The 21,586-nt window shown below is 45.4% G+C and overlaps 1 protein-coding gene across 1 annotated transcript; it reads left to right on the forward strand.

The window, feature by feature from the left end:
- Positions 1-2,673: 2,673 nt before the first annotated feature.
- On the forward strand, positions 2,674-21,120 carry PIAS4 (protein inhibitor of activated STAT, 4). Its single transcript, XM_009890898.1, has 10 exons — positions 2,674-3,106; positions 8,767-8,851; positions 10,637-10,678; positions 11,092-11,182; positions 11,534-11,662; positions 11,750-11,855; positions 15,235-15,308; positions 15,469-15,629; positions 19,150-19,280; positions 20,854-21,120. The coding sequence occupies exons 1-10, from the start codon at positions 2,674-2,676 to the stop codon at positions 21,057-21,059; spliced, it is 1,458 nt and encodes a 485-aa protein (XP_009889200.1). The 3' UTR covers positions 21,060-21,120.
- The last annotated feature ends 466 nt before the right edge of the window (positions 21,121-21,586 follow it).

Raw genomic sequence — 21,586 nt, forward strand, 5'->3', positions numbered from 1 at the left:
GGTTGTCCGTGGTGGGGAGGCTGGGGCGGCCTCTGAGGCGGTGGGGTGAGGTGAAATGTCTTCACAGCAGCTGTGCCTGAAGTTGCGCTGTGCGTCCAAGGTGTCTTGTGCACCCCATCGGGGGGGAAAGGGCCCCCGCTCTGCTGTGGGATTCTCCTTTTCCCTCCGGGTGTCTGTTCACTGGTACCTCTCTGGGAACTGGGACTTCTCCGCGTCCTGCTGCTGGTGCAGAGGACTGACTGGCAGCAGTTGAACGGGCTTCACCCATCGGCAGCGTGGGGAAGCTGGTGCTGAGGGTGGTACTGAGCAACACCAACAGATGGAGAGTTTTTAGCGCCTGCAGGATCAGCTCATCAGTAAGGATGGTGGTTAGATGGTTGCAAAAATAAGATTTGGAGAGGCTTGTTTTAGGAGGCACTGCTCTCTCCCTGCTCTTGGGCCCTTCTTGGTGTTGAACCCCAGAGGAGGAGATGTGCTTCCAAGGCATTGTGGTTGCCCCCATAGCGGGTGTTTGATGGGCTCCTTGGCGCTTGCATGCAAGCCCTCTTCAGGGGGAGGAATAGACTTTAGCGTTAACGATTTCAGTAGTTAATGTGATCTATCTACCACTCACGCTATCATGCAGATCTGAGCCTCAGTGACAGGTTTTCTTTGTCTGAAGCTTGTTCTTCTTTTATGGCTCAAATCTAGGCATCCTTCTGGATCTTAAATCCTTCTAAATGTACACTACAGAAGCTCAAACTCCGCTTTACACACTGACAGTCCCAAGTGACCAGTGGCATAGGAGCAGTGAGCGCAGGAATACCTCTCTGCAGTGTTCCTGTGACTTCCCTGATACCACGCTGTTGAAGTATTTATACTGCCTTGATGTATTTATCGTTGCAAATATGCTCTTTATCCTTCAAGTGCCTCAGAGAGGACAACACGCTCTCCATTTTGGAGAAAACTAAGACACAGAAACTAGGTTTCTTCAGGATCACACAGGTGCTATCTAGCAAAGCAGCAACGTGAATCCTGTTCTCTTGAATCCTGACTTTCTGGCAATTAATCATCCTTTTTCTCCTCTTTAAAGTTATCTGCCTTTTTTTCTTCTCATCAAAGGTATTTTGGGACACATTATGACTGCCAAAAATTTTAACAACAGCCAGTGACGTTTGTGTAACATCTTTTGGGCTTCCAGATTAAATGACAGATTTCATGAAAAAGGAGAAAATAAAATGGCATTTTCTCGTAGTCTAATTCCCACACATGCAAAAGCGGCTGTTAAATGGTTCTGGAGTCAGTAGTAGCTTTCTTAATTTGAAATAAAGCAATAAATCCATAGCTGTTTTATTCCAGAAAATTACAAGACTACTGTTAACTTCCACAGAAATCTGACCTATATGCTTTTTAAAAAAAAAAAAAAATTAGTATTTAGTCCACAAACAAGAGTGGAGTGTAGTCTGGGGAAGAGACCTGCTGGGTCTCTGCTTTTGGGTTGGTTTGTTGGTTTTTTTGTACTGTGGGACACCTGGGGTTTCTTCTTGAATTCCAGTGTTTTGCACAAGCCAGGAAGGATATTGAGTGAATACGTGTGGGTACCTGTCAAGTATATTTTCAGGGCAGCTTGAATTTTCAAAAACATGTACTTGATAAGCTTGTCTTGCGCGTTCATAATGCTGCTTTGTTGTAAGAGAGAAGTGAAACATCAGTCTCACCAGCCTCTAGCAGTAGTTTTAACAGAAATAATTCTAGTTCTTAGTCTGATGGAAAGTTGCCGTAGAGCGTAGCATGGTCCTTGAATCTGCTGACAATTACAGGCCTTCTGAGTTTCCAGAGCAGCACGAGAGTGAATTTTTGAAGGTGGAGATAGTTTTTTTATTGCCTATCAAAACACTGAAATTGATAATACCAGTGCAACCGCAGAAGCAGCTACTGGCAGTGATCATTGGGGAGTGCTTGGCAAAGCACCTAAATAGAGTTTGGAGGCATTATTCTCGTGGGAACATACTGCTGTCTTTAATAGTCTTAATATTTTTCCCTGGTCTAAAATACATGGTATTTTTTTAAAGATCCCGTGTATGTAGGAAGGATTCTGGAGGGGTTTTTTGCCCGTACAGATGATATACAGGTGCTGAAATACAGTACAAAAGGATTGGTGGCTCAAGTTCACTTAAATGTCATCTGCCTTCCAGTTCACGTTCATTTTCTTCCTTTGCCTCACGCTAATAAAGTTCGAGATGAAGTTTTTAATGTAGCTCTCTTACGCAGAGCTGCCTGGGAAGTCTGGATGCTTGGAGGCTCTGTGCTAAAGGAGTTAATGTGCTCTTCCGCGTGTGGGGCCTGCTGGTTGAGTTATTTTCCTTTGTGATCACTCTTGCTTCCAGTTGAACTGTCTTGAGGATGCTTAGCATTTATCGCAAATGATTTCTGAGTGGTTTGATGACTATTGTGTTGCTTCTGTAATTTTGTGATATTTCAATTGATGGTCTCCTGTATTTGCTTTGCTCAAACAAGTACCTAAGAAATGGGATGGTCATCAGGTGAATAACAGCTGATTTGAACAGTGGGTTCGGTGTCTTTCTTATAAGAGATTTTTTAGTATTTTGGATTCCGGTTATAGAGTATAGTGTGAACTGACACTTTGCCTTTTTATAACTGTAAGAACGTTTTTAATTTTTTATCCCCTAGAACATGGTGATGAGTTTCCGAGTCTCAGATCTTCAGATGTTGCTGGGTTTTGTTGGCAGGAGTAAAAGCGGACTTAAACATGAACTAGTCACCAGAGCATTGCAATTGGTCCAATTTGACTGCAGCCCTGAAGTTTTCAAGAAAATTAAGGAGCTCTATGAGACTCGCTACGCTAAGAAGAGCTCTGAAGTCGCGCCACCTCAGCCGCAGCAGCACCGATCTCCCGAGGCACTCTCCATACATTCATCGTACGACCGCGGGAGTACCGTTGCTCGGACTTCTATCTCCACTACTAATATTGACTATCCTGCGCTCTATGGGAAATACCTTAACGGACTGGGAAGGTTGCCACCCAAAGTTGCGAAGCCTGAAGTTCGGCTGGTGAAACTTCCCTTCTATACAACCCTGGATGAACTGTTGAAGCCAACGGAGTTAGGTGAGTTTTCAGTATGCCGGTTCGTTCGTGATGGACTTGGTCAGGGAGAGAAAAGTGGAATGGGTTTAAGTGTCAAAAAGATGACAGTGTTTTCAAGGATCTGTAAAGTTGTGCGACAGAGGAGAGACTGATTAATACAGTGGTGGATACCTTCCTCTCACCCCTCTCTCCTCTCATAACTTAGAGTTTAGAGAAGAATATTTATATCTCTTTTGTCTTTCCTTGCCTTAGAACAGGAACATGGTCACTTTGAGCTATAATTTGAAAGTCCGTCTTGTTTGGCTGTAACTTTCATCTCCTTCATTGGAAATGCTGCTGTGTTGCATGTTGCAGTCTTTTGCTGTGAATCATAATCTGTCTTCCAGCTCCATAATCTGGCGAAATATTGATGAAAATCTTTCTGTGTTGGTGTCGCACCTGTGCATAGCAAGTATGCTGGCATATTCTACAATACTGTTTTTCAGTGCTGAAAATACCTGACCTAAAGCCTTCCATGGATGAAAGAGGGTGGTATGCACATCAAACAGTATTTCTGACTCTTTTTTTGGGCTTTTTTTTTTTGTCCTTGTTACAGTTATTTGCGTGTGATGCTATCTATTTTGAGGGGCAACTAGGAAAACTGGAAGAAGTGGTTTTTTCCCCACACTGGGGCTAGGAGTCTGATTTTTCATTATTTTAAAGCTGATAAACAGAGTATTGTCACGGATGTTAAATATAATGTTCTTGTAGCGAAGACAGTTTATGTAGAGGAGAAGTATCATTGCAGTCTGCTGAGCTTCAGTGTCTCATAAAGTCAATGTGGTTATATCAGGCTTCGCTGCTAAACGAATCTAGAACTCAGGAAGCTGGGCTGTCTTTGAAAAACATGTTTGATATGGATTGGAGGGGAGAAAAAGATAGATGAAGACATGATTGTGCAGAAAAAGAAAAGGACTAATTTGTCAGACATTATGTAATTTTCATCTTTGTTTGGAGACATTAAATATTTTAGTGCTGTGACCATTAAAATAGTCAAGGGGTGACTGCCAGTGTAAAGCTGAAATATTTTAAATATTGTTTGGGGAATCATTGAGTTCAGTTTTAAATGTGGGGTGGCATTTGTTAGTCAGGAACGCAAATGTAGTGTTTTGAAGGAAAACAAATTTTCAAGGGGTGGAAACATCCAGAGGGAGGAGAACACCCTGGATATACTTTGATTAATGGATTTTGTTAAAAGTTGACATTAGATTTTGTACATCAGATCAGAACCAAGGTCTCATTAAATTCAGTATCTCATCTCTGTTAGCTGACACCTCCCTCGGGTCAGCTCGTTCCCTAAAGCATATTTGACTAATTTTTCCTTTTGATGAGTGTTTTCTGCTTAACAGCAGGGGATTGGGGGGTGAGTAGCTGGGTATGAACAGATGTTCAGTCTTCATGGTCCCAGTCAGCTGCGCAGAACCTAACAACATCTTCTAGGCACTTATTTTATTTCCCTAACCTGGTGACCTGCAACTATAATTCCTTCTGTTTATGTCAATGTGAATAAAGGAGCATTTGTTTCTCTGTAAAACTGGGGTTATTTCAGCACTGCACAGATATCAGCTGCTCCCCATTGCTACCTGGAACAGCTGGGTGCTGGAATAACTTCTGACATTAGAAGTTATGCTCATATGGGGCTCTGCTTAGTGTGGAAGGATGATAAAACAAAGCACTCTGAGGAAAATGGAGCGTTTTTCCATATGGAAGCTGCACCGGTTCGCTCTTTGTTGCCCGGATTTCCCATTCTGTGTTTGGACCAAGCATAAGCTCCTTGTCAACCTCAAACTCGTAACATGGAAGTACCTCAAAGAGATTTAAGATCTCAGATCCATTTAGAAACACCTGGCTGCTGTTGTAGTACCCCTTTTTCCTAGGCTCCAAAAGAGGAGCATTATAGCCATAGTGGGAGTAGAGGAAGCTTAATTTAAATGTTCTGGACTTCAGTTGGAAGCGTCTTTATTAAAGAAAAAGCTCTCTTGCCTCTTTGAGATGATTGCCTTGAGGTCAAAGGTGAGGTGGGCGATGCCTAATTTGGTCTCTAGGCAAGCAGATTCCCTGAAGAACTATCAAATTACTATTAGACTTGTAGTCAAAGGTGGCTTCAGCTAAAAGCACGTAGATTAGGTCCATTGCAGACCAGGTAATATCTCATATTTGGTAACTGCACACACAGTTTCAGTCAATTTAAGTGTTGAGTTTAGCATCTGAGTTATCTACGTGAAAACAGCTTCTGCCGCAGCTTTCTGGTTTGGTCTAAGGATGTCAACATGAAAGAATTCTTCTAATTTACTGAAATTGCTGCAGTTCTCTTGGGTAGATAAGGCTTAAAATTAAGATTGATCAGATTCCTTTTTAGAGGGAATGAATACTAATATCTTTCCTGCATTGTATTATAAGTAGCTAACAAGCCGGGTATTTATGTGAGCTCTGTGGTTTCTGAGCACCTTGCTGATAAGTCTACTTATCCTCTGGCACCTTTTTGGGTAAAAGCAGTGCGAATATCATTTTTGGCGATAATGACGTGCTGTAAGGAATTCTGAATGATTTTTTTTGTTGTTGTTGTTTTGAATGTTAGCTGTGACGGCCTGTACGCGCTGTAGATCCTGAAGCTCCTGGTCTTCTCCTTGGAGACAGGCCAAAGGAGGTCTTGCAGTGCAGCTGTGGGAGCAGAAGGCCGTGTGGGCTGGGAGGTCCTGCCACTATCAGTGTAAACAGGATTTGTTTGGCTTTGTCCTTTTGATAATACCTGCCTTGCAGTGGTGGCGTTGCTCTTCCGTCGTGTGGGAGTAGTAAAGCTGCTGTTCCAGTCCCCTCCTCTGAAGCCGGACGCCGCTCGCTGTAAACAGGGCCACCGATTTTGTGGCAAAGGCAACTGCCTTCCCCTGACTGCAGAGCAAACGCTGCTGCGTTGGGCGATCTCCAAGGAATCCCAGCAAAAGCACGTGCTCAAACTGTTGCTATATCCACTTAAGCTGTGGTGTGCATTAAAATGAGGTCTTCCACCACTTACAAAAATAAAAGATGTCGTACAGTCAACTCACCCTGTCTCCCCAGGCCCTCGTGTGCACAAAATGACCTTCAGTCTGGTCAGAGTAGTACCAATAGCTGAGGAGGAACAAAAAACCACCTATATATTGTATTGTGCCCTGAGATGGGCTGTTGTGGAGGTGTAGGGATGTGAATGAGGACTCGCAACAAGCTCCTCAGCCCTACAGAAGCGTCTTGCCAGCAGCTCATCTCTGGCTGATTTGCCTTTGAGATCTCCAGCCACCGTGATGACAATATGATCTCTCTTTCCGAGGGGTATATAATGCCTTTAGCAAGTTTGTCCAAAAAAGTGAAATAGTGAGGAATGTTATGTTTTTTAAAAAAAGAAATCAAACAACCCCTGTTGCAGGGAAACCCTGAAATCAATGTAGTCCTTATTTCGCACACCGTGCTCTAGCCTGCCAGATCGAGAACAGCAGAACTTCTCAAAATGGGAATCCATTGCAGTCACTTTGGGCTAAATTCTTGAATATGGTTTGCCAAGTCCTTTTGGGTTTTGGAAGTTTTATGTCTTGACTCATTCTGATGGAGCTCAGTCTTAAAAATTGATTTCCTGCTGTTGTCAACTGTTAAAATAAATTGATCCCAGCAGCCGTTTTACAAGTCAAGGAGCTGAGTTGTGTGCTGAGGCATCTGTCCTGGAGAAAGGATGAAACTCAGTTATCTTAAAATATTTAGCTTTTAAAAACTGTATTTTTTTTTTTTTTCTGGCTGCTCAGGAAAGAACTGAATAGCTGATTAGGTACCCTAAAAGCATACCTCCTGGAGTTTGGGCTTATTTTCCAGCATCAAGATTTCGAAGGGGAATTGAGGCTTTACACAGGTCTGTCGTGGAGAGGTTTTTATTCCAGTCTTTTGGGGAATGTTCTCTTGCACTTTTCTCTGAAGCATCCAGTTCTGATTGCTGTTGGCAACAAGGTATGCATGGACACGTCCTCGTCCTGAGTCTGTATCTTTTGATTTTTGTTTTCTCTTCAGGTCTTTTTTTGTCCAGGTAACACTAGAGTGCTTTGTGTGACTCTCCAGCAGCTTTCTGTGAGCACAGTTTAGAAGCACCCCTCGATTCTTGGCTGGCGAAGGTCTTTTACAGCGAGGAATAAAGAAAATGGGGAGCATGTGCTGCTGCTGCTCATTGCTCTTACTTCTCACACAGAGAGACGAGTTGCTAACCAAGTAGCTTTTTTTTGTAAAAGAAGAATGAGCTGATATAAATGCAAAATGAAACATGAACAACTATTTGGTTTTTCTAATCAGGTTTGCTTTGTCTTCCTGTAGGTCAACAATCAGGAGGGCGGAGTGTCTATAGACAGTTATTTAAGCAATGATATTAAAATGATTTGTTGTCACACTTATCATTCATTCATCACTTTCTAAAAATAACAGTCCTTATGAAATGCTTTACTTCTCAATGGTTGGTTTGGTCAAGAGACATTTGGATGGAAACTGAGATTAAATTAAAAGTCCATAAAGATGCCTTAATTTTGTATTATTATTTTTTTCTGAAAGCCCTTGTTGCATTTTTAAAGCGGAATTACCGAAAGGAAGCATCCATAGTCGGTGAATCAGATTGTCACTGTGTCTTCCAAGTTCTCAGAGCTGCTGAGGTTCTATCCTTCCTTCATCTCATCTTACCCATAGACAGTAAAGCACACTTTTCTGCTTCTCCATTTCCGGTGACTTGGTTTTGAATAAACTAGCAATTGAAGTGCTGCAAAGAAAAAAATCCAATTCTTGCTAAAAAGAAAAAATGAAAGCTGTTTTATCACTTCCTGTTCTTTGTGTTTGTCCTGTGACTTTCACCAGCTCAGGGCCTTGGCTTCAGTTGGAAACGTGGACTGACAATAAAATTTAGGGTGTTTGAATTTAATAAAAGGTACTAAGCGGAAGTCGTAACATAAGTTTTCCACATCTCAAGCTTAATTTTAGCCATGTTAAATGCATTTGATCTTAAAATTGTGAATGGATAAAAGGCCAATTAATGCTGGGTTCTCAGTTACGTGTTTCTTAAAGTGAAGTGCTGTAACACCCTGCCTATAAATGCACCCTCAAGGTCATGTGTTTGTAAGTCGTGTTTTGTCTCTTACAGCTGTTTTTTGTGATGCTTTTTTATGATCTGAGCTGATCTTTGTTGTTGTTTCCTTTCTTTTCCAGAATTGGTCTGATCAGTCTGGTGGTTTCATGCTTTCATGTCATGCATAGATCTCTTCTAATGCTTCTTTGAGTTTTAGTGTCCACACTGTGGACGCTTATGGTTTGCTCTTGTATGAACACATGATTGTTGGCTCATTGATTATTTGAGGGGAGGAAAAATATTATAAAAAAAAAAAAAAAGAAAAAAGCAGGTCCAAATCCACTGTGTACCATTAGCGTACTAACTAGCTAAACCGGCAAGCAATAAAAGAGCAAAGCTGTAATCAACAGTAGTTTTACCAAAATGCATGATGATTGCAGTTCTCATGCAGCTGAAAACAAGACTTAGAAGTAAACATAGTTCAGAACATTAAAAAAAATCACCTGTGCTTAGCGATATAAGAAAAGCTAGTTATTATCAGTTTGATGTACAGTCTTTTTTTTTTTCTCTTTCTCTTCAGTTCCACAGAGTAATGAGAAGCTTCAGGAAAGTCCGTGCATTTTTGCATTAACACCAAGACAAGTGGAGTTGATCAGAAATTCCAAGTACGTCTCATTGTGTATTAACAGTTCAAGAAAATGTAGCTGTAGAATTCCTCTGTGTTCTTTCTCTGTGGAAGCTTTTGTTCTCTGCAAGGAAACACAGTTTGTTTGAGGACATTAGCAGACAAGCTACTTCTCATGTAAAGCAAATAGCTTTGGGGGAGGCGGGAGGTACAATTTTCCCCATCTAAGACCCTAAATTTCACTTCGGCTCCTCTAATCTTGCCTTTGAATAGTACCTTTGGGCAGGAGAAGCTGTATGAAATTGTTGATGACCTAAATTCTCTGTTGAGCTTGTGTTGTGAATATTTGCAGATTTTTCTTTGCATCAAAAGTTCAAAAGCTATACATGTAACGCTGTTTGCATCTGAAAGAAAGCTTCCTTGCTGTAAAGGATACTATAGTAACTGCATACGAAAACATCTTGCACTGATCAGGATTTACCCTGACCTCTGTCGTGATGCAACTTTTGATTCAAACAATGAAACGCTTAAGAGATGTCAGTGCAGGCCGTAAGGCTTCCTCTTTTGCTGACCTTGGTCCTTGCTGCCGTGAAAGGACAATGATGCAGAAGAGGTCCTCCAAAACTAAGCATAAACCCCTTAAATATTTACGGTAAAATCACACCGTTATCATGGAGTCAGAGAAAGATGATGTTTCTTGAATATCCAGTGCTTGATTACTATTGTGACCCCAGCAGGTCAACAGAAGCAGTGCAGGGAAGCTGTTTGAAGATTTTAACAAAAAGGAAATTACATACCGTGGAAGGCTTTAAGGCTGATAAAAGACTACATGTGTTGTAGCTGATTCTTGATGCTCTTTTCTCCGTATATTCAGATTTGTGAGAAAACTTTCACTCTCAGTAACACAACTTAAATATTTCATAGCAGGGGTTTCAGTGAGAGTCTAGAATGACCACTCAGTGCAGGTCCATCTTCTTCCACTGCTTGTGGGTCCAGATGTGTTCCTCTGCATCTAAAACTGCCACATCAGCTCCTGTCTATCAGCTGAACTGAGGTTCCACCCCTTCCACCCCCAAACTCAAAACATTTATACTAAAACATTGAATTGGAAAGTGAAACACTTTCAGAGGCAAATCCAGACCAATTTTGAGGTCTTACCTAATGCCTGGTGTCCTGTGCAGATATTATACTACGTTTTGCACCTGTGTATAAACACTTTTATTAAAATACCCTTGTTCTGTGACATGTTGCTTTCCTGATGCCAGTTGAAATCTTGTTATAAATAGCACTACTGAAGTTGGCAATATTAACAATTGTTCTGCTGGTGCCGTAGCACTTGGTTCCTTGGCTTGCATGAAGAGCTTTAGCTGAATAATTGATCAAAGAGAGTCTTGAAAGAACACTGTCAGGTAGACCTGACCTTAAAACCTAGTTTTTGTAAATGCTTACTAATCAGCAAAAGGATGCCAGGCAAATTGGTATCTTTCACGCAGCACCTTTACAGATTTGAAAACTCAGAGAAAGGCTGTAGGGTGGTGCGTTACGGAAAAAAAATAAAAATCACAAGACCACTGATATTTGCAGGGGGAACTGTACAATTTAAAATTCTGTAAAAGCATTCTTTAAAGGTCTGGGGAAAAAAAAAAAAAAAAGAAAAGCACAAAAAAAAACCAAAAAAGCACTAAAACTCTTGAGTCCGGCAAAAGTGACAGCTGATTTTGGTTGTTCTGTGGTTTGTGGTAGTTGTGGTGGTTTGGGTTTTGGTTTTTCTTTTCTATTTTTTCCTAATTAATCTGAAGTTTGTGTTTCTTCTTTAATTTACTAGGGAGTTGCAACCCGGTGTGAAATCGGTTCAGGTTGTGCTAAGGTATGTCTGAGCGTGGGGTTGACAACATCAGGTGTGGAAGAGGGGAGGAGGGAACGCACTACCAAAATATATTAACTTTCAACGTGGTTTTTATAGCTCCAACAACAACTTACAGTAAATTGTTTGTTCACGTGCCTAACGCAAGCATCTTAACCTCTACTTTCTAACCTCTTCTGACACGTACTGCTGGAGTTACTGCTGCAGTAGAAAACAGCAGCGTGTCAGATTTTGCTGCCCAGGTATCAAGCCTGCGTCCCATCTGGGAGAGTCGGGTGGAATTGGCTTTGCTTTGGCCAGATGAGGGAGCGTGGGTTGGTGTGGTGATGGTTGGCTGCTGGTCGCTCTTGGTGTGCAGAGAGCTTTGAAGGTGCAAACAGTGTAGGAATACTGAGAGATGTGTCGTTTCTTTACAGAATCTGTTACACAGACACTAGTTCTCCTCAGGAGGATCAGTACCCTCCGAACATTGCAGTGAAAGTGAATCATAATTACTGCTCAGTGCCGGTAAGTCAGCTCAGCCAGGAGGTGTGACATTGCAACTTTGGGAGGACTTGTATTATTTAGAAGGAAATTGGTTTCCTGATGGCAGACAAGAAGCCAGAGTATAAAAGTGCACTGCTTAATTTAAAGCTAATTTTCTAATGGATTAGCTATGTTGTTAATAAACTGTTCTTCCAAAAAGACTTGATCCTTTTTACTTTGTGCTTGGTGTGACTGTTCACCTCCCATCTACCCCCTTCCTTGAAAACTGTGGGTGAGTAGAATGTAGTGAAGCTGATGAATAGATGTACCTACATAGAAGCATCTTCAGTTTAAAAAAAAAAAAAAAGTATATATTTAATCTTTCTCCCTTAGGGCTACTATCCATCAAACAAACCTGGAGTGGAACCTAAAAGGCCCTGTCGTCCCATCAACCTCACCCATTTCATGTACTTGTCTGCAGCGACCAATCGCATCACCGTTACCTGGGGGAATTACGGGAAGGTACGTGCCAGACAAAATCGCACAGACCTGCGCAAATGAGCGCAGAAGAGTAGCCTCGCTCATTCCTTCCCTTCCTTCTCTCGCCAGAGCTATTCTGTGGGGCTGTACTTAGTGCGGCAGATGACCTCAGCAGAGCTGCTGCAGAGGTTGAAAACCATTGGGGTCAAACATCCAGAACTCTGCAAAGCGCTTGGTGAGTATGTGTGCTTGTGAGGTGGCACGGGGAGGTCTGCTGTGTGCCTGTCAGCCTGCAGCATTCCTAATAGCCAGGCTGCTGGAAATGCGCTTGGGAACAGCTGCCAAGTTTTATGCCATTTCTTTCCTCCAGTTGTATAAAAACACTTTTTATTTGAACAGACTTGCTAAGCTGTATGTCAGTCGTGTGGAATTGCCCCAAACCTGTATGCAAGTGCAGCGCTTCTGCAGCGCGCGTTTCTCGTGGCTCTGCAGAAGCTCTGAATCACTTTAGTTGGATTTAGGATTTGTCCCCAGGTCGTATCGTGGTGAGTGCCGCTGAGGGCCAGTGTCGTTCTGATGCGAATGGCTTCATGCCTTCACCTGAGTAATTATGAGCTGACGAACATTACCACAGCACCTCGGCCTTGACCCGCACTATTTCCAAAGGAGATTCCTGGAGCAAGGGATCCTGGTGAAAATGTCCTGCTGCCCCAACCCCTCTGTGAATCCTAGGGGCTGGCAGTGGGATTTCACCACCAGCACTTTCATATGCGTTGAGAGCTTCAGAGAAGAGATGATCCCGAGAGATGCTTATCCTAGACCACTCAGGTAAATCGTCGTGGTATGAGGCAAATGCAAAACATTATTGAAAATGAGGGGAAATTACCTTTCCACAGTAGAATCTGACTTGCAGCTCATGAGAGTCTGGAGGATTTCCAGTGTTACTGGAGAGAGCGTTCTTACTATTTAGTTCTGCGTGGGAGAACTAACACCATGGATCGTGACGGTCTTTAAAGCATAGTATTCAGATCATGGACAACTCTTACCAAGTATAAGAAACAGATGGTAGTTCATAAGGTAGATGATGATTTCGGGCACATCCAGTTTTCAGATGCCTCATGCACATTGTGGGACACGCTCCTGCTTCAGCCAAACTTTTGGTCTTCATCTTCATTCTGCAGGAGATGCTAAACACTTCTATAGCTGTGTGTCACGCCAAATAGTGTCCACGGCAGTCTTGATCATATTAGACCACTCTGACAGCCAGCACGTACCTATTGACATAAGAAATGAAAATTTCCATTTGTTAAACATCCGCTATTCGCCGAAGCCTGAGACACTGGCAGTGCTCCCCTTTTTGCTGTTCACCAGAACCTTAAATGAGTTGAGCGGAGGCTGGCTTTTGAGTTGTCCTAAACTGCAGAGGAGCCTCTCATTCTTCTTGGACTCTTCATGCTTCTTGAAACCTGGCTCAGCAGTACGTGCTGTTCCCTTTAAAGCAAGCAGGATGGCCTCTCGATCCCAGAGTGGCAGGCAGAGGTTCTTGTAGTGGTTTGGGCAGTTCTGAAAACGGCTTTCTTGCCTTTTCCGCTCAGTAACAAGTGCGTGCCTCCAGTTCTACTGAGTTGGATAACTAACAGCTTTGGCTGGACTTTGGGGCAGAGATGAGTTGCATTTGGTGACCTTAAATTTAACCAAATAGGAACGTTCTCTTGTTTCAGTTCCTTTGGCCTGTTACTGCTTGGAAGTTGTTCGGACATCTGAAACTGGCAAGCACGAGTAACTTGTAAACTTTGTTTTTATAGCTCTGGTCTGTTCTGCAAATGATTCTGTGTCATGTTCCTTGCAATATCCTCAGTGCTCACTAAAGCTAGCCTTTGACTTCGGTTACATCTTGGGGCTGACTCATCTTCTTTTGCATATGCTTCTGTTGACTTTAGTATAGGAACGTTGTCTGAAAACAGAGATGCTTACATACATGGCTGTAGGTCCAAAAGCCGTCTTAAGACAGCTTGATTCTAATCAGGAGGTCCTAGAAAATGCTCGTTTCTCATTCCCATGAATCATAGTAATTGATGCACAGAGAATGCTCTTACAAAGAACTTTTAGGAAAAATTAAGCTTGGATGAAAAGTCTCCTAATGTGAAGAAAACAACACCAACAACAATCTCGTGGGAATTTCACATCTGAGAAGTCACTCTCTAATTAGAGCTGTGTGTTGCAAAACTGTATGTAGCCTCATTGTCTGGAGACATCTTGTTATGATCTGAAAAGGTCAAAATAAATGGTTGACTTGCTCCGAAGAAAAATGGTGATGGAAGTGTCAACGGCCTTTTCAGATGGCAGTGTTAGCAGCAGCTACTCTTTAGGAGCTGTGTGGTAGTTTAAAGCTAATTTTCTGTGTTGATTCTGCACCTTGATGCGGGACCTGCACGTGTGGGACCTGCACGTCCGCTGCTCTCTTTGATTGGCCTGCGGCTCCTCTGGGTCTTTCTTTCAGGATGCAGCAGTGGGGGCAGGATTCTCTACCTCCTTTCCTAACATCTGATTCTTTCCAAGTATATGCTGGATCGCTACTCGTGACTGGTTTTGCATGGCTGCCTTGCTCTTTGAGCTGTCTGCCCTGGTACCTCTGGGTCTGGTTGCGGTTCCTGTGAAACAGCCTGCTGGAATAAATGAGCTGGCCAGCATATAAGCTGAAGAGTTACAGCCCAGTAGTGCTAAGAGGAGGCTTGTATATTTGATGGGGCAATGATAGGATGTGGTTTCCTGTTAATTTGATGGTATCCCACTTCTGGAGGGACTTTCTCTGAATTTCAAGGGACAGGGGGAGGCAGTTAACCCTGTCCTATTGTTACTGATCTCGGAAGGGAATGAAATCCATTGTGTTTATGTTAACGACCACATAAGCCTAAATTGACTTCCTTCCAGAAGTCTTTCCATGTGCTAGAGCTCTAAAAAAAACTGTGGGAAGTCCAGGTCTGTGGGTGCCTCGGTCCCCTCCAAAGGGGGACAGAGTTACTCCCAGTTGGCTGCCTTAGTGTAATATTAACATGAAAAAGCTGGTCAGCGGTGTGATTTCCTCTGTGTACCCCGGCTGCCCAGCCTGTCATTTGTAAAGAAGAAGTGGAAGGGTCGCTAAGAGAGCATGAACAGCGTAGGTAGCAGATAGCATGGAGCTGGCTGCCCTCGTCCCAACACTTAAGTCCACTCAGTCTCCTTCATTTGCTCTGCCAGGATGAGAGGCTGCACGTGCCGTTTGGCTGGGAGACCTGGGTCGTTGGGAAGGGGGATCTGGAAGAAAATGTGGGCTTCCTCAGCCAATAAATACTCCACCTACCCTGTAAACCATGAACTGCTTCCTCATGCACAAGGTTTTTGGCCAGCCAAGCAGCGTCTCTACTGAGCTCTGCAGGCTGTGCAAGCCTGGCCTAGTACGCGGCTTTGTGCCTCCCGTGTCCTCTGTCCCTCACTGGCAGAGGTTGTCATCTGTGGGGAAAATGACTCATAGGCAGCCAAGGGCTGTCAGTGAGCTGCTTGACCTGTGCCTACGTGTTGTTTCCAAGGTTTAAGTTTGCATCTGTTAAATCTTGTGCTCTCTGCTCTTATTGCAGTAAAAGAGAAGCTACGCTTAGATCCAGACAGTGAAATTGCCACTACGGGTGTTCGTGTCTCTCTTATCTGTCCGGTAAGTCTTTGCAATACATTTCAGTCTGTTTTTGTCAAGAAGCCCTATTCTGCTGCCAGACCAGCTTTGCAAGCTAACGAACCTGTTACTTAGGAGGAGAACTGTCTGGTGATCGCTTGGGTGGGTTTTATCGCTGATCTTCTGCTCTTTGGTTCAACAGCTAGTGAAGATGCGGCTGTCTGTCCCGTGCCGGGCAGAGACCTGTGCACATCTGCAGTGCTTTGATGCAGTCTTCTACCTACAGATGAATGAGAAAAAGCCCACATGGATGTGCCCTGTGTGTGACAAACCAGCGCCCTACGACCAGCTAATAATTGATGGGTGAGTACATACACTTCTCTGTCCTCAGCCCCTTTCTTTTCTCTGCTGAATACGACATCTTGTCTTTTGGTCTGGGCATCAGATTGAAATTCAGCTTGAAACGAAGTTGGAAGCTTATTCTGCTGGTGCATAATATTCTGACTTAGTTGTCTTGGTGTGTTAGAGCAATGCTTGACTGTTTGTCTGCCTTTCTTAATTTTTGGATTACACTAAAGTGTTTTGAGAATCAAACATTTAGTGCCTAACTCTTTTCATCGGGCTGATGAACCCGCAGTACTAGTCACCTTGGTTGACCGGTATCATGCTGCATGCAATAAACCACTTTATAAGCACCCGATAAGGTGATTTTTGATGGGAAACATCTTCCTGTTTTCTTGGTGTGAGGTCCACTTCAGCTCACAAGCAATTCTTGGCATGCCGTAAATGTGATTGGGGGATCTTCTCTGCCAGCTATTAAACCGAACGTCATGCAACATATAGCCCCCAAGACAGAGGCACAAATGCAGTATTTGGAAAGATTTTTTTGTACAGTCTGTGTGACTCTTCCAGTACAATTTCTATGGCTGTTGTGAATATCTTGGTGTCAGGGATGGGAAGGATGCCTCAGTAGGAACTATTTCTGTGTTTTGCATGCCTATGGGGGGGGGGAAAAGCAGAGGCTTCAGATCCACTGGAGGAACAGGATTAAAATGATTTGGAAACGTTGTCCAGACTGGAGGTTTTATGGATCTGCCTGGGCCTCCTGCTGTGGTTCCTCTGGGGACACCCAGTGGTGGTTGATCCTTGCTAGCAGGCTGAGCCTGTGCAGCAGGACCTTGGGGTGCTCAGGGGGCCCCGGGGGCTCCCTGCTGGGGGTCATCAGCCCCCGTGGCGTGGGAGGGGACACCAGTGCACTTGTCAGGCAAATGGAGTGTGCTGAGAGGGAACTGGCTTTTAATACAGCACTTTTAGAGTGAGTTTGTGAAGGGCAAACTGTGAAGTTTTGCCCCAGCTATGCATTTGGGTCTGGCTGCCATCCTGGGGCTGCTGCCTGCGCCGGAGTGGGCCAGAAGGACAGAGCCATGCCAGCATCCCCATCCTCAGTGTTCCCAACGAGGCAGCCCCTGTCTCTTCTACGAGGGATGTTCTCTTTCTGCTCTCGCATTTTGAATGTGGCATGGTTGGAGTAGTGCTGTAGTAGCACAGGAGGGAATTAAAGCAAAGTAAATTCCAAACAGCATTTGGAAAACGGTGAGGCAAGAAATGCATGCCCCGAGCCCTGCCAAGAGTTCTCTGGCCATGAATTGGGGAAAGGTTGCTTTAGACGTGGCACTCAACTTGTCGTCTGGTTTTCAGTCCATATGGGAATGGTGTTTCCCGCACATCTGGACTGGAGTTAGTTTGCTCTGTCTTTTTACCAAAGAGCAGAGCAGAGGGCTCACCATAAGCTGGGAGAGCTGGAGTGCTATAGTTCAGAGGTGGAGGTGATGCTTGTATATCTGAGGAAGGTTTGATACTGGAAAGCTTAAAAATGCAGCTGTGTGCCAAGAGGATTACTCTAAAAACCAGAAGAGCTCCCTCTCCTCGTTGCAGACTTGGTGGACGGAGTCCTATGTGCAAACTGCAGAACAAGCTAGGCTGACAGCGGGGACAACCTGAGGCAAGCCAGAGAGCTGGCCACGATGCTTGTCAGCTCCAGAAATACGGATTCCAGAGGCTATCTCTAGAGAAGAGCGCAATAAATTGCCTGGCTTTTTTCCAGGAGTAAAGGAAGGAACGAGCGAATTAATGCGAACAGTAATCTCCACCCACACCCCAGAAGAAGCTTTGTTGCCTCAAAACGCAAGGAGCCTGTTTAATGGGCTGGGACCACTGACATCCGTAGTGGTGCTAGCCAAGCCGAGAGCAACCTTGAGGACTGGTGGAGCAAGGTGCATGGTTCTTGGCTTCTGGAAAATGATCTCCACCCTCCTGGCTTTGTATAATTGGCCTCAAAGGCAGATTCCCTCAAAAGTAGGGAGAGTTTAGAGAGAAATTGTTTAGGTGCATCCAGCTCCCTCAGCACACAAGGCAGTGAAGTGAGCAGAGGAGTCTCAGCCTGGGTGGTATATTCCCAGGGCCAGGCTGATAATATCCTGAGCATTGCTGCGTTTGTAGATACTGATTTGATGCAGGAGTTGTGGCTTTTGAGACAGTCTGAAGCAGCCTAGGCACAGATAACCTGTTTGCTTTGTCCTCTGGCCAACACCAACAGGAAAATCCAGTTCCTTTGAGATCTCTAACGAGGCTGCTGAGACTGAAGGGGAAGGTACGAGGGGTTGGATCGTGGAACCTCCACAGGTCAGCAATGCACATGTCTCTCCTGGACAAGGAGAAGGGGGAAGTCTTCGCTGGGGTCTGCTCAACGGGTTTCTTTGTCCCTGCTCTGCAGTGCTTGAGACTGGGTTTCAGTGCCAGTTCTGTTGGATGAAGGTAGTCTTCAGACCTCCCTAATGTAAGCTGAAGGCAACCTGGTAGTCACAGCTGGATGTTGTTAGTCAAAAAAGGGGCGTAGACTCCTGAGGAGGGAGTTGGTTGGTCAAGTCTAAGATCCTCTGGGCCTTGTCAGCTTTTTGGGGATTGCGGCCTTGGTGGTTGCTCTGCTGGATGACAGGACCATCTGTGGAAATGCATTTTCGGCATGAGCAGGGAGAACGCAGAAACTTTCTCCTGCTAGTGTGCCACAAATAGTTTTCTTGAGCTTGTAAGATTTTGCTATTGGCTCTCCTTTATACTCAAGGGAAATGCTCAAGTCCAGAAGTGAATAAGGCCTTCCAGAACAGCGGCTCCAATAGTGTGTCCGAGTAAATATCCCAGGCAAATGATGGGACATCGCAGAATAAAGCAAGTACTCAGTTTCTGCAGCACAGTGAGCCGGAGTAAGGGCCTAGTTCTGGCTAGTGTCTCTGCAACGCGAGACTGCTGACATCGAGGTATCTACACTGGGTGCGTTTTCAGTGGTGAACATGGGTTTTTTGTTCTGTTGCAGGAGGCCACATATATTGTTTTTGTGGCTGTTGTGGAGCCTTTGGGAAGTAAAAATAGGAAGGACGTGAGGTGCTGCTTGTTGGATTGCTTATTTCCTCATGTCACAGGGTATTTTGTCTTTGGATAATGCCTTGGTGTGAATGTACCTGCACCGACCCTGACATAGCTCTAGATGGGGCATCAGATGTCTGTCTGGAAGCGGTACCACAGACTTGGGAAACGGGGTGAAGAGGCAAGACTGTCTTCTAATTGCACATAATTAAAATGTTAGTTCATGGTTTAGGTACGTTGTCAGAAAGGACGGGGATGGTTTGCGCTATCAGAACCTGTACTTGTTTTATGGGAAATAAAGCAAGCCCTTCACTGCAAGGGCTGTCTGTTTGGCAGCCTGCTAACCCCAAATTTCTTGAAATCTAGGGCTGTTTAAGGTGAAGATCCAGGCTGATGGCCCATCACTAAATGCATTCTGCTGATTGCCTCGAGCTTAATAGATGGCATCTTTTCTCCTGTCCAGGCTCCTGTCAAAGATCCTGACAGAATGTGAAGATGCGGATGAAATAGAGTACCTGGTGGATGGCTCCTGGTGTCCCATCAGAGCTGAGAAAGAGCGGAGCTGCAGCCCTCAGTGTCCAATATTAGTTCTAGGTGAGTATCTCTGGGGCTAAAGACTTCAAATTACCATAGGAAATGTGCACAAATTGCAAAACTAGAGTTCGGCAACCGGCTTGGGAAAAGCTTGTGCGATGCCTTAAGGTGAGTTTGGCTCTTGGAGAGTGTCCTCAGGGTAGGCCCTTCCTTTTCAGCCTCTCCAGAAATGAATGGCATCGCCAGGGTGCATTGCATCGCATCCCTGCGGAGGAGGGCCCGGCCCCAGTGGGGTTACTCAGCAGGGCTGGGTTGTTGCCAGAATGGCATCAAACAAGTTTGTTAGTAGATGCACCTCTGCGATGACCCCTGAAATGTCATCAGCAAAACCAGCCCGGAACAGCATTGTACGCTTTTTGTGGGAAAAGAGGATTTTTTTTGGCTGTCTGTTGGGCAGCCAGCGCGAGGCCAGGTCCTCTAGCAGTGGTGATGTCTACTGATGGGGTTGGCAGCGTAGTTGTGTAGCTTCTTGCTTTGGCTGAACCAGTTCTTGGGCAGATGCCGTTGGGCACTGTGGCAAGTCCTGAGCCCGAAGAGAGCATCAGGTTTGTAACATCACAGAATGGTGGGGGTTGGAAGGGCCCTCGGGGGCCCTCTCCTCCACCCCCCGCCAGAGCAGGGGCACCCAGAGCAGTGACGCAGGACGGCGTCCAGGTGGGGTTTGAATCTCTCCAGAGAAGGAGACTCCGCCGCCTCTCTGGGCAGCCTCTGCCAGTGCTCCGCCACCCTCACAGCAAAGAAGTTTTGCCTCATGCTCAGACGGAATTTCCCGTGTTCCAGTTTGTGCCTGTCGCCCCCTGTCCTCTCACCACCCGCCCCGTAGATATTGATCAGCGTTGATGAGATCCCCTCTCAGCCTTCTCCTCTCCGGCTGAACAGCCCCGGGGCTCTCAGCCTGTCCTCAGCAGAGAGGTGCTCCAGTCCCTGAGCATCTCCGTAGCCTCCGCTGGACTCTCTCCAGCAGTTCCCTGTCTCTCTTGAACTGGGGAGCCCCGAACTGGCCACAGTGCCCCAGATGTGGCTTCCCGAGGACAGAGCAGAGGGGCAGTATGACCTCCCTCCGCCCGCTGGCCACACCCTTCTTAATGCCCCCCAGGAGACCATTGGCTGCCTTGGCCCCCAGGGCACATTGCTGGCCCATGGGCAACTTGTTGTCCCCCAGGACTCCCAGGTCCCTCTCTCAGAGCTGCTCTCCAGCAGGTCAGCCCCCAACCTGTGCCAGTGCAGGGGGTATTCCTCCCCCGGTGCAGGGCCCTACCCTTGCCCTTGCTGAACTTCTCCACCACTCTCCAGCCTGGCCAGGTCTCGTTGGATGGTGGCACAGCTTTCTAGTGTGTCACCCTCTCCTCCCAGTTTTGTGTCACCAGCGAACTTGCTGAGGGTACCGCTCTGTCCCTCAGCCAGGTCACTGATGAATTGGTTGGGTTTTTAGGTGGCTGTTTGAATGGTGTTTGTTTCGTGCACCCCTCTGCCACGTACCGCACGGCCACGGGAGACCGGGGGTGTCGGAGCATCCCCCAAACCGGGCGTGAAGTGCCGTAACGAATCCTCTCTCTTCCCCCACCTCTTTCAGGTTCTTCGGATGTGAACGGGCTGTTGCCCACTCCGAACGGCAACGGTGAGAACGGCAAAGCCACTGCTGACGTTGTGGATTTAACACTGGACAGCTCGTCATCGGAGGAAGAAGAGGAGGAAGATGAGGAAGAAGATGATGATGATGAGGGACCCCAACCAAAACGACGCTGCTCTTACGAGAAGGGTTTAGTTTCTGCCTGCTGACTGCGGAAGCAGCTCTGAATCTCAGAATGGACAGACTTGAATACTCTGGTGCTTATTAAACTGAAGGAGGGGGAGAATGTCCTCTCCCACCTCATCTTCCTCCCTCCCTCATCTCCTTTGACTTTCCTATTCCGAATTAACCATTAAAACGAGAGAAAAAGAAAGAAAAAAAAAAAAAGACAAAAAAAAAATAACAAAACACAAACGAAAAACAAACCATTGAGCTGCTTCTTGGTTGGAAAACGACCCCACTCAAAGCCTGACCCTGAACTGGAGTCTGAAGTTAAGGAAAGTGTCTTAAGCCAGGCAGTCGGAACCCGCAGCTCGCTGCTCTCTGCTGCCCTTCGCCGGCACGGTTTGAATCGGTGGCGTTCACCTGCGCATCTACAGGACATCCAACTCCCGTGCATCTCCAAAGCTGTGTGCATTTTTATTGTCTTGTTAAATAACCATTCCTTAATTAATCTAAAGGTTTTTGCTGGACGTGTGAGTCCGGGGCGGGGAGGGGTGGGGGGGGAAAACGGGGG

The sequence above is a fragment of the Charadrius vociferus genome, unplaced genomic scaffold, assembly GCF_000708025.1.
Source record: "Charadrius vociferus isolate BGI_N301 unplaced genomic scaffold, ASM70802v2 scaffold2508, whole genome shotgun sequence".
NCBI classification, from domain to species: Eukaryota; Metazoa; Chordata; class Aves; order Charadriiformes; family Charadriidae; genus Charadrius; species Charadrius vociferus.